This window comes from Ammospiza caudacuta, chromosome 3 (assembly GCF_027887145.1).
Source record: "Ammospiza caudacuta isolate bAmmCau1 chromosome 3, bAmmCau1.pri, whole genome shotgun sequence".
Lineage (NCBI taxonomy): Eukaryota > Metazoa > Chordata > Aves > Passeriformes > Passerellidae > Ammospiza > Ammospiza caudacuta.
The window spans coordinates 87,361,064-87,378,577 of NC_080595.1; the positions used below are offsets into that span (position 1 = coordinate 87,361,064).

A 17,514-nucleotide genomic window follows, 5' to 3' on the forward strand; every position below is an offset into this window, starting at 1 on the left:
GAGCGGGCACTCCGCAATCGCCCCTGCCCCGCCCGCCTCACCTGCGGCAGGTGCGCGGCTCGGCGGGGCCGCCTTGGCGCCGCCCAGTGAGGCTGCGGCGGCAGCGGCGGCAGGAGGAGAGGGAGCGGAGGAGCCCCGGCCCGGGCAGGAGTGAGTATCCCGCGGGGGCAGGAGCGAGGATCCCGCGGGCCCGGTGGGCTCCTCAGGAGGGCAGGAGTGATGAGGATCCCGGGGGGCTCCTCAGCGGAGCGGCCGCGGCGGGCACGGGGCCGCCCCCGCAGCCGCGGGCGGAGCGAACGCGCTCGGACAGCGCGGGCAGGGCTGCGCTGCAACATCGCGGCCCCTTCTCGCCCGGGGTCGCAGCATGTGCTGCGTCCTCCGCCTAAAACTCTAAGAAGCGTCGAATGCGGCTGTCGCCTCGGCAGGCGTCTGGTGAAATTGAGCGCAGGGGCGCTTCGCTTTCCAGGGCAGCTCGAGTGTCTGGTTTTAGTTTAATTAGTTTTATTCCGTATCTATGTATAATATAGATAGGTTATATATACCTACTATGTATTGTAAGATATATGTGCACATATATTTTATTCATATTCTTTTACTATGTATTTTTAAAAAATTTTGTACGTATTTATTTTTATTTTTTCTGCTGGGCTATCTTGTACGCTTGATCTGTGTACCTGGCTGGGTTTTGTAACACCAGCAGACGCAGCCCCACCACGGCAGGGTGTGGCCAGGACTGGATTCCTCTGCTGCTTTTTAAAGACTTGCTTGGCTGGTTTTCTGGTCAAAATGCAGCAGTTTGGATGTTAAATAAAAAATGCCAGAATCTTAATTTTGTGCCAGATCTGTGATTTGCAAATGGACGCTGAAGAGCTTGTATAACGACTGCTGTGGAATGGAGCAAACTGCACATTTCCTTTTATGCAGCTTGAAATGCTGTCCTGCATACATCGCTTCTTTTGTAAATACAACTGACCACGATTTTAAAATGATGTAGTTATTTGACTTTGCAGTGGAAGTGATTGGTAATCAGCAACGTGGTTTATGTCCCCGGTGCCTGCAGCATCGTGCTGTTGTCAGGCCAGCTCTCAGGTCAGGGTGTGAGGTGGTGGAGCCAGGAGGGGCCAGGGCTCTGCTTTCCTGTCAGACATGGCCTTGGCAAAGGAGGGCAGGATGAGTCAGTTGTGGCATTCTCACATGTGGCTCTGCTATATTATATAAGTGAGCAGTGCAGAATGCCTTCAGTCCTGCTTTCTGTCCCATGCAGTCCCTTGTGGTGTCGACATTGCAAGTGGATTCCCCCTCTCCAATCCCGTTCCTGTGTTTGTGGGTGTGGGAGGGTGAGGCTCTGTGTAGAAGGGAGTGCTTTGAAAGGCCATCCTGGAATTCCTATAAAACCCCGTGTTTGAGGCTGTGTATGTCACGTGTAGGCACATGCCTAGCTGTAATTTTGAGACAAAGTCTTTCATGTTTCCCTGTCTTTGGGAGGGAACTGGGGAGGATCCTTAAGGGTTATTCCACAGTCTTAATTGAAGGGATTGTCAAGCATTGGAACAGGCTGTCCAAGGAGGTGGTGGAGTCACCATCCCTGAAGGTGTTCAAGGAGAAACTGGACGTGACACGGCTGTGGTCTAGCTGACAAAGTGGTGGTTGGTCTGAGGTTGGACTTGATGGTCTCAGAGGTGTTTTCCAACCTAAATGATTCTGTCATTTTCAGCCCTCAGCAATGGAAGAGAGACGCAGTTTTGCCTTCTTCAGCTAATGGCAACTTCATACCTTTGAAATGGACTGTGACACAATTCACTGTTGTCCATTGTGTCATGGTTTCTCTCCATTAAGAATTTCTCTTTCTGGTGTAATAAGCTCTCCATATTTTGGGGGCTTTTGAAACAGTTATTGCATTGTTGTAAAAGATCCTCTAATGCAGGGCTGTTATGAAGGATAACCTGTATGACTTAGTGGAGAGGAAATGCTTTTGTGAACAAGATAATTTAAGAACTTAGAAAGAACTAGGGTTCTTCCATTTAGTGATTAATAAATAGCAAGCACCTTCACTTCTTAAAGGTTTATTCCTTTTAGCTTGAAGAAATGTTTCTTGTGTGATTAATTGTAGGAATTAATTAGTTGTGGGAATTGGTGACTTCTTAGATTGGATTCATGCACACAGTGAATTGGGACATCTATGAAGTGTGGAAATGAGAGAATCAGAATGATGGTGATAGTTTTCTTGACAGAAAAGTTAAGTATTCGTTGGGAAATAAGCAAAGTCTATATTTTATTTAGGTAGTTAATATTTTTTCATGGTAGCATAGAAGGTTATTGTGTACTGTACATCTGGGTTTCATCTTACTTTTTATTCTCTCTGTACTTCTGGCCTTGTGAGAAGATAAACTAGATGCTTTTTAGGATTTCTGTATAAAAATAGCCTTGTTTTAGTTAAAGCTTTCATGTGCAAGGGGTAATAATGTTAATCTGCTTGGGTTGCCTTGAAGTTTATTCTTTATTATTAAAATACAGTTAACAAGTCAAAATTAAGATTCCCTTTGGGATATTCCCCTTACCCCACTGTCTGAATTTCACATATCGTACCAACTCCTGTGTGAAGATAACATGGGACAGGTAGAACTGAATTTGGAGCTCTGACTTAGCTTCAGTTGTGCTTCTTATCTTACTTGTTGGGTAGGACCTCTTTGGTGCCAATTGTTTACACATCCAACGTATTATAATAAGTGTACACGAAAGACTTGCTAGAAGGGTTTCGAGTGGACAGCATCCTGGGGCATGGGTGTAGGATGGATGGGTGTGGTGGCTTGTTTTGAGCCAAAGCCTGCAATTCTTATAGTACAAATTCTTGCTAGAGTTCACAGGTGAGCCTCAGACAACCCCCAGCACAACTCTTCTTTTTGTGCATGATTTAGAGCACATGTCTGTCATCTCTGTATTCTTGAAAATGATGTTTTATGATTCCTTTTGCACAATGGAGTGATTTCTTCCTCTTGCCACTTGTGTTTGTCCTTTCTTATAGTGCAAAGGCTACAACTTGGTTGTAGAACTGTGAGCTTGGGATTTTAGTATTCTTGCAATTGCTGAAAGTTATAAGAATTTTTGAAGACTTTTAGCCACAGGTATTCCACTACTCTGCCTCCTGTGCATCTGATGTCTAATGTGCATTTTGGAACAAATCCTCTGTGCCTCTAGCAGGTATCAACTGTCTTCACATGCCACAGTTCCTTAGAAATAAGGAACATCACCTAGCTAAAACATCTCACATCTTCAAGGGAAACACATTTTTGTTTAAAGTATATTTTTCAGCTTTGTCACTCACATTTTACCTTCATGTGTTCCAGCTTTCATCAGAATAGGAGATGAGGAAATTCTGCATCTCTAATTAGAATTTTCTCAAAGCTGACTTCTGTATGAAAACAGTTCAGAACCCAACTCATGAAATGCTTTTGATAATGCAGGAGACTGTGTTACAGGGCTTTTTTTCCTTGAATTTTCTAAAGGAAATAGTTAATTCAACGTGGGACTACGGTCTGATACCACATAAAGTTACAAAGTGATCAACTTAATGTTTGAATTAGTTCTTCCCTCTCAGTGGAGTAAAGTTATAAAAGTTATGCTACGATGAAATGGGGCATGGTTTTTTATGTGTTGTAGTATTATTTTACCATTAACAAAATGAATATTTCATGTGAAAAATATTGAGTTCTCATTATCTAGAAGTGCATACATAATTGGTTGCAAGATTTGAAAAGGCAACTTGTAAACACTAGAGCTGACCAAAAATCTTTTATGCATTTGGACACCATACATGACAATAGTCACACTGATACAGCTAACAAGGAGTATTAATTTTATCACATTTCATACCGTATAATTTGTATCAGATAGCCTATGCAAAGCCTAAACTTATTTTAGATGCATTATTTTATATAATTATGGCATTTCAAATAAGTTTTGCTTTGCTTTCCAAAAAGTCATCAGCTAACATCTCAATTTATATCTCTGTAAGCCTGAATTTACAAAATACCTGTGCTTAGAGGACAACAGCCTAAAAACTTGACCATGAAGTTTAATTACTCCTTTAAAAAAGTAATAGCAGAAAGCCTTAAAGCTACATTCAGTGTTTATCCTCAGCAAGTGACATGGAGCTGAGCAGTGCCATTGATACAGCAGAAGGATGGGATGCCATCGACAGGGACCTCGACAAGCTGGAGAAGTGCTGCCATGAGAACCTCATGAAGTTCAGCAAGTCCAAGTACAGGGTGCTGCGCCTGGGTCAGGGCAATCCCAGATACAAATAGAGACTGGGAGAGGAACTCATTGAGGGCAGCACTGCTGAGAAGGACTTGGAGGTTCTGGCAGACAAATGCTGGACATGAGTTGGCAATGTTGGACATGAGTTGGCAATGTGGCAATGTGCCTCTGCAGTTCAGAAAACCCAACTGCACCCTGGGCTACATCCAAAGTAGCTTGAGCAGCAGGGCAAGGGACAGGATTCTTCCCCTCCACTCTGCTCTCGTGAGACCCCACCTGGAGTGCTGCTTCCAGCTTTGGAGTTCTTAGCACAAGGCAAATGTGGACCTGTTGGAGAAAATTCAGAGGAAGGCAACAGAGATGATCAAAGTGATGAAGTCTCTCTCCTATAGAGACAGGCTGAGAAAGCTGGGTTTGTTCAGCATGGAGAAGAGACAACTCCAGGGAGAGAGGTGATGCCTAAAAGGTGACTTTTTACACAGACAGATAGTGACAGAACAAGGGGTAGCAATTTTAAAGTAAAAGAGGGAATAATCAGATTGGATGTCAGGAATGCATTCTTTTCTGTGAGGGTGGTGAGGCACTGGGAACAGGTTGCCCAGAGGAGCTGTGGATGCCTCGTCTGTGGAAGTGCTCATGGCCACATTGGGTGGGACTTTGAGCAGCCTGGTCTAGCAGAAAGTATCCCTGCCCATTCCAGGGGGCTGGAACTGCATGATCTTTCAGGTCCCTTCCAACAGAAACCATTCAGTGATTCTCTGTGAAGAATTACTCATCTTGGAGTACTAGCTAATGGTAGACATAATGCACATCCAAGTTGGGGTGAGGCAGCTTGCCTCTCCAGGTTTAGAGTTACAACAGAAGTGTTTTAATTTCCGTAACTTATTATATTTTTAAAACCCCTAAGAAAACACACACACACAAAACCCCCAAAACTCAAACCTACAGACTTGTAGAGATGAGAACAAGGGAAGAAATCTTCTCATCTATCTCCATTACTTCATTTCTATCAATGAAAGGCCTCCTGTGTTTGAAATGGTTCTTTTCCCAGTAAAGACTTATGATTCTTTGTAATTTGGGTTTATTTCAGAGTGTGTATTTGCATGCCAAAGTCCAAACATAGATGCCTGTGTTACTTCTAATTGTCTTAGCTGTCTTGCAGTAACCATACAGATGTAATGCAAGTTTACGTAAAGGTTTTTGGAAGTATTAATGGCACTTGTTATTCCTCCCTCCACACAAATTGCTGTGGTTTTAATGTATAAATATATGTAATTGTGGAAATGTAATTGTGGAAACATAATTGTGGAAACATAAACACAAATATTATTATAATTTCTAATTATAATGTTCTCCATCAAAAAGTTCTTCAAAATACTGTAAATATGTCAGCTTTCTATATTAATACAAATGTCTGTGAGATTCTCCTCTGAAATATAGACTTGTTGGGCTGTTTTCCTCTTAGAGAAGGAGCTGTCTTCTGTTATGTGTCATTCCTTTTGCATATTTGAGTTCTTGGAGGCTGAATTTGGTTGTAACTTCAGTATGCTCATGAGGTTTTTCCTGGGCACAGGCTGTCGTCAGCAGCTAACTTTAGCAGGTTATTGCAGGTAAAACAAGGAAAAACAAGCTGGTTTTAACATGGGTAAGAGTGGGTTTGGTTTTTTTTTCATTTTCAGCTTTATTTTTAAGCACTTTTTTTACTTCCTCTCACCAGAGTGTTTGGACAGAATATATTTCCATCTGTCTTAGGTAAACCTTAAAATAGTTCCAACTCCTTGACTTCTGTATGCTGTCAGCTGCAGGTTCTGCAGACTTTCTGTTCTGTTCTGCCTCTCTCACCAGTACCAGCGCCAGCTTAATGCAATGCCACCCAGTAAACAACTTGTAATCCAGGGTGGGGAAGGAGGAAAGTGTAGTCACGGTATAAAAACCATTAGGGTTGTGAAAGCACACATTATAGAGTCTTCTAGTGCAGCTCAGCTGCCACTCTGCAGCCATGTGGTGCTTGCTGTGGTACTTGCACCCTGCCATAACTCGTACTGCTATCACTGACAGATCTCTGATTTCTCACACCAGTGTTGGTGATGAGCAGTGAAGCATGGAAGCTGGTAAAGCTTCAGGAATCCAAGTGATAAAGATCATGGCAGAAATACATGAGCATAGTACAAAACTTCACTGTAGAGAGACCCTGTTTTCTGCTTTTCAGCTCTACTTCCATTGCCTTACACTCCTGTCTCCCTTGCAGTTCTCAAGGTGTGTATGTCAGAATTGTACAACCTTGCCCATTGTGTCAATAATGCTTTCCCATTCCCTGCTACTGCTTTCATAGTCTCCTTGCCATAAGCAGGATGTCCAAAGTGTACATGCCGAGCCTTTCCTTGTTCGTGGTCCTTGGAATCTGGAGGAAACAGTATCTGCTTGTTGCTGTTGGTTCAAACCAGGAGTAAGGAGCTCAGGCTCTGAAAATAGTAGTCTGCTGGATTTCAACTAAAGAGGGTTGTTATTGCCCTTATTTTTTAAAATTCTTTTCCTGTAGGTTCCTTTTCAACTTATTCTGCTATTTCCTTGAACTCCACAGATCTTTTCTTGACATTTCATTAACCTGCATTCTTTGCTTTCAATCACTGGCATCAAGTGTTGGAGATTATAAATGGAGACTCACAGAGACATGTTTAGCATAGGCTGCTGCTTGTCATTCACACCTCTGTATTGCATCACATTCTCTGGGGCTGGGCAAAATGCCTACAATGCACATCTGGCATGCTGTTCGAGGAATTCCAAGTACCAGATGAATCCCAAGGCTGGAGCTAGCTACCACAGTATCATGTTGTTACACATTTGTGGAACCAAAATTGCATTAATCTCTTTGATTGTAGTGCCAAATTGAAATTTCTTGTTTAGGCCCTTTTCCCATGCAGCACAGTCTTGTTTTTCAGGTTTCTCCTTCCCATTAAAATGATGTTCTTTAACTTTTCTTGACTATGCGAATTTTCATGTTTATGAATGTACATAATTTGCAATGTTCTCTGTTCATATAAGCCTTTTAGCATTGATGTTCCTGATGTAACCATGGGTATTTGCAAATCAGCTATGCCTTAATGTATTCTTGTACTGTTCCTGTACGTTTTAGTGAAGTGAAAGCAAGGACTGAATAGGGCTCCTAGAGGTATTTGTCATTGTTTTCCTTCTTTTTGTAGCTAAAAAACCCCACAAAACCACTTTTCACCAAATACTTCAAAGCTCAAACATACATGGGCAACATATGTGTGAAATGTGCATGTGAGTCTTTGTCTCCCCTTTGTCATCTGTTCTTTGAAACTGTACTTTTGATGTTTGGGTTCTCGTAATGTCACTAGGAGTTATTTTATCTGTTCATATTCAGCATAATATTGATTGTATCAGAATTAGTTATAGCTTTTAAGTAAAAAGGCTTTATTTATTCTTTAATGCACCTTGCTCAGATAATTTCACCAAATGTTCAGCCAGCAAATTATTACTGTTAGTCAGAATGTAAATTAGAGGCTGACGCACTTGCCTCATCAGCTTACAAATTAAGCAGTTAATCAATTTTGGTGTGATATTCCCCCATGGGATTTGTGTTGCTGACTCACATATGCTCAATATCTTCTCCTTTCAACAACAAGCAGGAGTGCAAATGAAGCTTGCTCCCAGCTGAGTGTTCTCTGGTCACGGCATTCCAAATCCATCAGTCAGTGTATCCTCCTGGTAGATATTATTGTCTTATTGCTCCTGGTTGCCTCTTTCCTGAGCAGTGCTTGAATACAAACCAGACAATTAGATATGCATACTTAAAAGCCAGTAGTGAAGGCAGTGCTACAGGGTTATTACGTATGTTATTGATGGGGTAAACAGAACACGGAAATTCTGCTTATGTCTGAATATTTCATACAGTATTTTTGTTAAAAAGCAGATGTGTCTGTATGATTTTTTCAATAGATTTGTGATATTAAATGAATTTCTAAGGAACTAATTTTGCAAACTAAATCCTAAGGCAAGCTTGAGGGAGAAGAGGATAATTTGATAGATGAACAGAAGCTGAAATAATTTTTGAGGTCACAGAAATCCTACTTACAGTTTGGTCTGTTTACTGAGTAATTTAAATAAATAGAAGCAAGAATTTACTCCTCTGCCTTCACTCTAATATTTCTTTTTATTTCTATTGTATTTTGGGACAGATGCCACCATTGCACCACAGTGCAAACCTGTATGTCCTTTTTTTTAAAAGTGAATAGTTTTGAATTATCTGACAAAGTTGTGCTATTTTTGATTTACTAGGTTTTTTTTTACTAAAAAACAATCATTTTCTTTGCCTTTGGACAAAGTTTTATGAAATTGATTGATCTAAAATTAAACAGTAAGGGTCAGGCCTCAGCCATACTAGGTATGCACTATATATTGAACCATTAAACTGCCTTTTTAGTGTTGATTGTTGACTCTGTCCTTATATAATCCTGAACTCTGTTGACAAAATCCTGAGTGTGGCATAGCCCAAGAGGGAAAGGCAAGCTTCCCCCTTTCCTCAGTGATAAAAATACTGTATATCTTCTGCTGTGGTTCTAGCATTCACCAAAATGGGAGTCCAGCCAGGCCTTATCAGGGATCATATTATACATAATTGAGGTCAGGGTGTGGATTTGTTTGGTTTGTTTTTTTTTTTTAAACAAGTCATCAGTTCCTCAAGGCTCCTGTAGGCATCCTGCCAGTTCCTTGCTATTTAGACAACGTTATGGAAGTAAATAAAGGAGCTCAAAGAGAGCCACTGGGGAAAGAATCATATGGTTACAACTTTGAGTAACTGTGTTGCTTTGCAGCAAGAAAGTGTTTATAATCAGATGGCTTATTCATCCTTCCCGTTGTTAAAACCTCTCTGTGCCTTTTTTGCTTGCCAATTAATGTCACTTTAATTTTCATACTTACTACTGTCTACTGTAAGATTAAAATCTTACTTGCAGCCATTCTCTACAAGGTGGAGCTTTGAGCTCTTCAGTTAGTAGCATGTTCGACCTCTTTCTTTTTTGTACTTCTCTTGTGCTTTAGAAATACCACCCATTTCTTAGCTTCTGAAAGTGCACAAGTCTAGCCACAGGCAAAGTAATTGGCTGTTGTCAAATCCACCTGCTGTGTCTTAGTTCAGAAAAATAATCCTGCATTACTTTAGTCTGTGCAGGAAGGGAAAAAGCAAGAGATAATGGAGGAGTGAATTCCTGTAACTACCTAAAGAATGCAGAAGAAAAGCTACCCAAGGAATGCAGAAGAAATAATGATGCAGGAAGCAAATGATACAGGGAGAAAGTTAAGTTTCTGATGTTGGTTTGAGGATGAGAAGTTAAGTTTTTCTTCCAGTTTCTCCATTCCCTGGTCATAAAGGTACCCCACACCATGCAGGACAAAAAATAAAAAACCACCCAAAACCCACTTTTGACTAGAGCAGGTTGCTCAGAGCAACCAGCTATGTGTTGAGAGGTGAAGGAACAGTGAGGTAGTAGCAGTATTACTTTTGCTGACTCCTGAAGTTCAGCTTCAAATTGTCTTCAGTTAAATAGTAGCTCCTATGTGCACAGTGGCATGCACACAGTGTTTTCTGGTAGCCATCAAATCTTTCTGCAGCAATTTTGAATCTGAAGTCTGAAAATGCTTACAGAAACTGTATTGTGATTTTATATTTTTTCCTCACTGTATTATTCCTGTTAGCAGAATTTCAGGTCCGAAAACACCTCATTTTCTCAATGAATTTAGCTAAGGGATTTCTCTTCTAATGAATGAAATATGTGTATGAAATATGAGCTGCTTTTTTTTTTTTTCTAGTAGTAGGAAGAATAAATGGAGATGCTTTTGTAAATTCTGAGATTAGCCAAAGAGAAGCAAAGGGGAGGAAGGAATGCATGGGTAAACAAGGAAGAAGAGTATGAGAAGAGCACACAAGTTTATTTTATTTCTCTAATCTAGAAGCTGGATAATGCTTTGCTCAGTATTTTTTTAACTCCCCAGTGTTTTCATCTCCCTGGTGTTTTTTATCTCCAGTGTACAGGTCTTATTTTCATTGCCTTGATCATTTTCCTAGAAGTCCTGCATGGTCAGGCACATAACTGTCCATTTTACCACAGTCTAATCTCACTGAACCATGTGAAAAATTAAGTACCATGAAATGTGTGTTTTGGGTAGACTGGGTAGGTGACCCTTCCCAAACTCGAGACCTCTAGGCTTGCAAAGTATCTTAAGTGAAAACCTACATGTAGAAATGTTCAGCTGATTTTGCAAAAGGACATGCACTGCATATTACAATGTTAATTATTAGTTACAAATTGTAATATGCTGGGTTTATTCTTTGTGCCTTCTTGAGCAGAACAGTGTTGCAATATGCTTTTTGGGACTGCCTCAATTTATCTCCGTGCAAAAACAGAAATCTTATTTTTCTCTTACAACACGCTGGTCATATTTGCCCTCTGACCTTGAAAATGCAGTGTGAAGTACAAAAACAGAAGTAAAGGAGACATTTGCTTCACCCCCCAGTTTGTTAATCTACCAAAAGCAATTGTGAGTTCATGTTTTATTTGAGCTACACTGGCCTCTCCTCTTGCCATGCAGCCAGATTCCAGCCTGGGGAAGCCTTCCAACCACAGAAGAAGTTCATGTTCAAAACTCTTGAAGCGATTCGACAATTTTAATACTGTAACAGTCAGAGAAAATTAACATGCCAAGAACTTTTCAGAATATCCTGAGCCCTTAGAGCTCCACCTTCTCCTTTCACACTCAGAGCCTTAACTATGATCTTAAATTTCTGTAAAGAGAAGGGATTATTAGGAGATAGAATTAATATTTCTACTCTGCTAACTGCAGTGTGGTTTAGAGTCTGTCGCATTCTATACATTTCCTTCTGTTCCCAGAGAGGCTGGTATTTCTGCACAGCCTTCTGATGACTGATGTCACTTCAAACTCTCCAAGGTTCTACCTGCTGCCTCTTCACCAAAGCAAAATGTTTCTTCAAGCTGCTTCAGGGGACACTAATCCAGACATTCAGCTTTCAAAATCTCTTTTTCTTGGAATCTTCCAACTTGCTTGGAGAACATACCAGAGGAAGATTCTTCTCTTTGAAAAATGGAGGTGTATCATATTCTAGCCATGGGAGCCTGGAACCTGGCTGACTTGCTGCTATGTGCTTCACTTGGTCTGAGCTGAATTGCTCTCTAAGCTTTATTGATGTAACTTTAAAATGTATTTAGTCCTCACCTTCTTGGTTTTAGGTGGGAATGTTGTCCAGAGTGAAGAGGTGAATGAATGTTCAGGGAGTGCCAATTAAAAAAATAATTCACTTTTGACTGAATGTTGTTTCTCTATGCACAGTGGTTTTTATGTGTTTGTGAATTTAGGAAGAGTATTAGAATTTTATGGGAGTGCTGTCACTAATTTTTTCAGAGATGTGACGTGAGACTAGATGCATCTTTGGTCTGGCAATATATTTATGTGTTAGTTGGACAGTTTGGTTCTACTATGCTTGAAAATAGTGTTGTTATGTTCAGACAGGAAAACAAGAATAATTTAGGTAACTCTGAGGGATTTTAGTAGATGTAACAATCAAGACTAACTCCTATCTCTTTAACTGCACTAAGGCTTCTTTTTGCAGATCTACAGGTGAAACATTACTATTTCTACATAAAATGGTATTTATCATGTTGCAGAATACTAATAATTTATAGTACTTGATTCTGTCAAGTAGATATCCTAAACTGACCATATTTCTTTTATTTCTTTCAGTGAACAACCCTATACCTTCCAACCTGAAATCAGAAGCTAAAAAGGCAGCTAAAATACTAAGAGAATTTACAGAAATAACTTCCAGAAATGGACCAGATAAAATCATACCACGTGAGTAAAGAAAATGCTTTGATTCAGCTAAAACCTTCAGCACTCCCTGTGTTGCAGTCATGCTGCCTTTGCCAATTCCCTCTGTTTCCACTGACCACAACTTAGAGATGAATGAAAATTTCAGATGCTATAACTTCTTTGAATCTATTTTGGAAGTGAAGGGTTTCAGTTTGCTATATTCTTGGCAGCTGTTACTTACTGGGAGAGATCTTTTGAATGTTTGCTGCTACAAGGTACCTGCAATGGAAGGCTTCCCCCAGGATGGGCAGACTGACGTATGCTCAACCCTATAAATGTATGTTCTTAAGAGAGAACCTGGCTTAGTAGCTCTAGCTCTTGAGTATCTGTGTTGATTAGAATTAGCTAGATGAAAATAAGTTGAAGCAAAGAAATCAGGCTGAATTTTCTTTTGATACTGGTTCAGCACTCTTATTTGCTGCTGTCCTCTTCATTTTTGCAGTTGTTACTCTGTGTTTCTCCTAGTGTCTTCCTCTATCTGGTATTACTGGTTGTGGTTTTAAATCCTTAACTGTTATGTTCTGGAAGGTCTGCAATAAGATTTGCAGGATGATGACACATCAGTATTTGCCACTGTCTAACAATACAAGCTTGTTAGGCTGCTCTATGTTGCTGTGATTTAAATTTGGACTCCTCCAAAAATTTGTGGAGACATGGTTGTCAAGTTATTCACTGCCTGTTTTCTGTTTATCTTGCCAAGGGTACTCCACACAAAGTGTGTGGCACTAAACAAACTAATTCTATACAAGCTAATCAGGACTGGTGGAGCAGTTTGGCAGTGTATAGATTGTCACAGGCTAATGTGACCTGCAGCTGGGTTTCCAGTTCACTGTGGTGGAGGTGTCATAATTAGTTCAACTTCTTTTGCAGTTTTCTTTCGGCTTTTGCTTCAATTATTTGACTTTTGTGTTCATATTTGTTAAATATTGAGTTTTGTTTTCCCCTTCTCTTAGAACTTCTCTTTCAAGGTCTTGAATAAATGATTTTGCTGTTTCAGCTCACGTAATAGCCAAAGCCAAAGGCCTTGCAGTTTTGTCTGTTATCAAAGCTGGATTTTTGGTGACTGCTCGAGGTGGAAGTGGAATTGTATTAGCTCGTCTTCCTAATGGAAGTAAGTGGGTATTTTCCTTTTGTACTTCATAAGAAGTTAATAAAAAAAGATAAAAATATATTTTTTCATTATTCTTTTTATAGCATAAAACAGGAGATGTATGATGAGTCAGGCAAGTAGGTGACAGGTGATAGTGTTTGGTGTGAATGCTGTTTTCAAGTCTTTGTTCCTTTGTTTGAACAATTGCAAATCTCTCTGTATCTTTGTGGAAAATAATTAAATATAAAAGTACATAGTATAAAATTGATTACAAAAATTGATTATATCTGATTATGAAGTATATGATAAATAATTTTTAACAAGGAATTGTTTAGATTGTGAGTGTTTGTATTTCTTAAATCCTTTCCTGTAGCATTATAGTTATGATTCTATTGTTGTGGTTTTGAACATAGTTTTAAATAGAGAATTTGTTAGCATATTTAACTGTAATAATGAAGTGAGTATTTCTTGTAATATATGGTTAAAATTCTGTAAATGGATCTTGTTTTACACAACAGCCTGGTCTGCTCCCTCTGCAATAGGAATTGCTGGTCTTGGAGGTGGATTTGAAATTGGAATTGAGGTATGGTTTTGCATTTGAAGTACTTGTTGGTAACTTTTTTTGCAAGAAATTAAAATACATTCACGAAGATCTAAATGTTAGTGAGGTAGTAGAATCTACTTTCAAGTCTAAAAATAGTATTATGAAATCCATTTATGCAAGACAAACAAAAGAGGAGTTTTAATCCTATCAGTCAAATTGTTAGAAGACATTTAGATTAAAAAAAAATGACATGACACTAATTTCCTTATTTCTCACTTCTAGCAGACTGAATTTTTCACTCACAGAGAGTTTCCTGTCAGTGTTCCCATATAAGACAATTGAAGTTAATTGAAAAAGCATCCTATACTTTATAGTGTGTTAAATGCTTTACTAAAGGGCACAGGGACTCCTTCTGGCAAGCAGCAGTGTAAAAAACTGGAGTAAAATGGACTCCACTTAATGTTACTGTATTTCACATATTTCCCACTCACACTTGTGGTTACTGACGTGACCCTTCAGTTTGAAAGCACCAAATCCGGTGATACCTCTCCTGAAGGAATATTACAGAAAAGGAGCCAGTTCCAGCCAACAGAAATACTTAAGTAAAGGACTCCCATCATATTCAGAGAAACCCTGGTGAGCTGAGCCCCAACAGCATTCTGCCTCTCCTTCCCATTTCTTCTTCCTCACAGCTCCTTCGCTCTTGTATGTTTTCATCTTTTCTCTGCTCCCCACGCTAGCCTCCAGACTCATCCTTCTCTTTGTTTAGCTTTTGTTCTGCTGATTCCCAAAGAAAATCAGAGTAACAATATGCTGCCAACAAGGTCTCTTGCAATAGGCATTCTGCTCTTCAGAAGAATCCATGTATGGATGATCTGGGTGATCCATGGCAGCCCCCAGTACATCCACAGCTAACCAGCTATCCCTGTCCTGGCAGCCAGTCAGCCAGCACTCACATACTGCAATAGATCAATATTTTATTCTCTCCTCATTGTTCACTGTGTGATCTCAGGCATTATTGCATGCACTTCTTAAAGGATGATGTGAATACAAAATCATTAATTTCTATAAGGAATTTTCATTGGTTTTCATGACTACAGGATCTGAATGCATTAAAAAGTGTTCAGTTTGAGCCCCAGAGTTTGTTTCATTGTGGGCTTTGTTTGTTTTTTCTTTCCTTTTAAGCCTCTTCATGTGTTTTGATTATTCTATGAAATTTTTCTGTTAATCATCCCCACCTAATAATTTAGATAATGTAGACATTTCCTATTGATACTGAATCAAATAATTCCAATACAGAAGCTATTTGTGAGAGGAGTTTTTTCTCTGAGTAATACTGTGCCCTTCATTTGAAATTTTAGTCAGCTTACAAAATGCTGTTTCCTCACTGACATTATTATAACACAATCTTTTTTATTTCTTCTAGAAAATATGTTACTCATGAGTGACTTAGGAGCCTACAGTCCCATTTCAGCATCCTTCTAGCCCTATATAAAGTTAGTTGTTTTAGAAACTAGGTGAAATTTATTCCTGCAGGAGTGATTATATTTCATTATATAGTTGTAGTGATACTTATGGATGTTTTTAGAAAACAAGACAGAGATCACACTTCAGAAGTCACAGTGACTTGGCACTTCAAATTAAGGACCAGCTTTAAATTTTATAAATGTTTTCCTTGAAGGCTTTCTCACTATGGATTAGCTTATCTTTAACAATGGATTCATCCTCGTAAAGGGTAAGAGGAGGAAGCAGTATCCTGACAGATGTTCTCCCTCCATCCCTGGATGATCCACAAACTGCCTCTGTAGCCATCTTTTGTTTGGGATGGGGTGGAGGGCTAATAACAAAGACCTCTCTTATGCTGTATGTAATACTTCTAGGCCAGCCTTGTTTTGCAAATAATCTGGTATTTCCTCTTGTATTCCCTGCTGTCACTGTTTGGAATTTGGGGTAAGTTGAAAGTTTTTTTCTTGAACTTGGCTTTCAGTCAAGTCTATCAGATGAAAGATTAGGTGCAGTAGTTCTTGGGTATATTGCAACCTCTTCAATTATTAGGTTTAATAGGTTCTTGAAGCAACTGACTACATCTCATATTCAAGTTTTAAAAAGTTAATTACTAATTCATATACACACACAGAGATATATAAAACTCCTGTCATGAAAAAAAAGTTTTATCAATTACACCTGTATCCTTTTTGCTTTTTATTCCTTGGACAGGAATTTTTGTTTAGTAAGTTCTGTCTTGCTTTTATTAGTTTAATTATTGAAAGATCAAAATTATTCACATCTGAAAATGTGCCTTCATAATTGCATAAGCCATGGAAAATAAGAAAATGTCAATTAGGAATTTAGAATTAATGTAGAGTTTCTCTTATAGCTTTTGTTTCTCACATATTGAACATACCACCGTTTTGAAAAAATCAATCAAATTTGATTTAAAAAGTAGTTGAAAGGATTTTTCATTCAAAATACCTTGCAGAAAAAGAATCAACTGTGTCATGGAAGCTGTTTGAAAATAATCCTTTACAAGAAAGGAAAATCATCTCCTGTGCTGTTCTTTCTTCTTAAAAAGTGTAGTACTTTTACTTGATATTTTATAGGTCTCAGACTTAGTGATAATACTGAATCATGAAAGAGCAGTAGAAGCTTTTGCCAAAGGAGGAAATCTTACACTTGGAGGAAATCTTACCGTGGCAATTGGACCTCTGGGGAGGTGGGTAATATGTTTTCCTAATAGCCATATATGGAAGATAATTTTTAAAAGCTACATTGATGTGGAATTTTTTTAATATGTTATAGAACAGCCTGGGCAACATGTGTGCTGACTGGGCCATATTGTACTTGCCAATAATTTTTTTTTTTTTTTCTGCTTTCCTGATTAAGTAATTTTTTGGTGGAAGAAAAGTGTTCTGAGGTTTGTTCTCCTTTTGCAGGAGACTGTTTGGCTAGGCTCAATGAAGAGCACAGGTGCTGCTGTGCCTGATAGAACTATAATTTTTAATAACATATGGGTCTGTGCTTTCTGTCACCACACATCTGCCCAATAGTAAACAAAAATTACACCAAATAATTGCTTTTAAATCTTTAAGGGGTTAAGCCTGTTTACTTTGAAGTATGAGGTGAAATAATCACTGAATAATTTTACTTGGAAATGAGTCTTGTAAGACTGCTACTCCAACCTCCTGCCCAAACCAAGGTCTGTTACAATTTCAGATCAGGTTGCTCAATCCTTTTTTCCAGTTGAAAATCTCCAATGAGAGAGACTGCTTGGTTCTCTGGGCAACCTGCTCTACTGTTCAGCTCTCCTGCCTTTCATCCAGTCAAAGTATATCTTCATTCTGTTTATGTCAATAGTATTTTATTCTTCCTCCATATTCTGCTTTTAAGAGCCTGGCTTCATACTCTTGATTATCTCTCCCTAGATATTGGAAGCTTGCTATTAGGTTTGCCCCAAGTCTTCTCCAGGCTAACCAAGCCCAGCTACCTCAGACACTGCTATGGAATATGTGTCTCTTTATGGCCACTCTTTTTATGATTACAAAGTTTTACTGCTGGTTTTTAGTCTTTTCTAACAAAATAAAAGGATGATACTTATTGCACAGAAGAGAGAGAGAGAGATCTGTGTATCAGGGAAGGGCAGTGAATATCATCTACCCTACAAAGCTATTGCACTGTCCTGCAGCATCTCTGTGTCCAAGCTGGGACATATGTGTCAGGG

At 39.2% G+C, this 17,514-nt stretch overlaps 1 protein-coding gene across 2 annotated transcripts in view; it reads left to right on the plus strand.

The window, feature by feature from the left end:
• Positions 1–21: 21 nt before the first annotated feature.
• The window catches only part of SH3YL1 (SH3 and SYLF domain containing 1), a 45,289-nt gene continuing 27,796 nt past the window's right edge, over positions 22–17,514 (plus strand). For both annotated transcript variants that reach the window (XM_058802113.1, XM_058802114.1), the window contains exons 1-5: positions 22–150; positions 12,034–12,144; positions 13,160–13,273; positions 13,771–13,835; positions 16,397–16,509. In XM_058802113.1, the coding sequence (XP_058658096.1) occupies position 150; positions 12,034–12,144; positions 13,160–13,273; positions 13,771–13,835; positions 16,397–16,509 (404 nt within the window). In that variant the 5' untranslated portion in view covers positions 22–149. The remainder of the gene's footprint in view (positions 151–12,033; positions 12,145–13,159; positions 13,274–13,770; positions 13,836–16,396; positions 16,510–17,514) is intronic.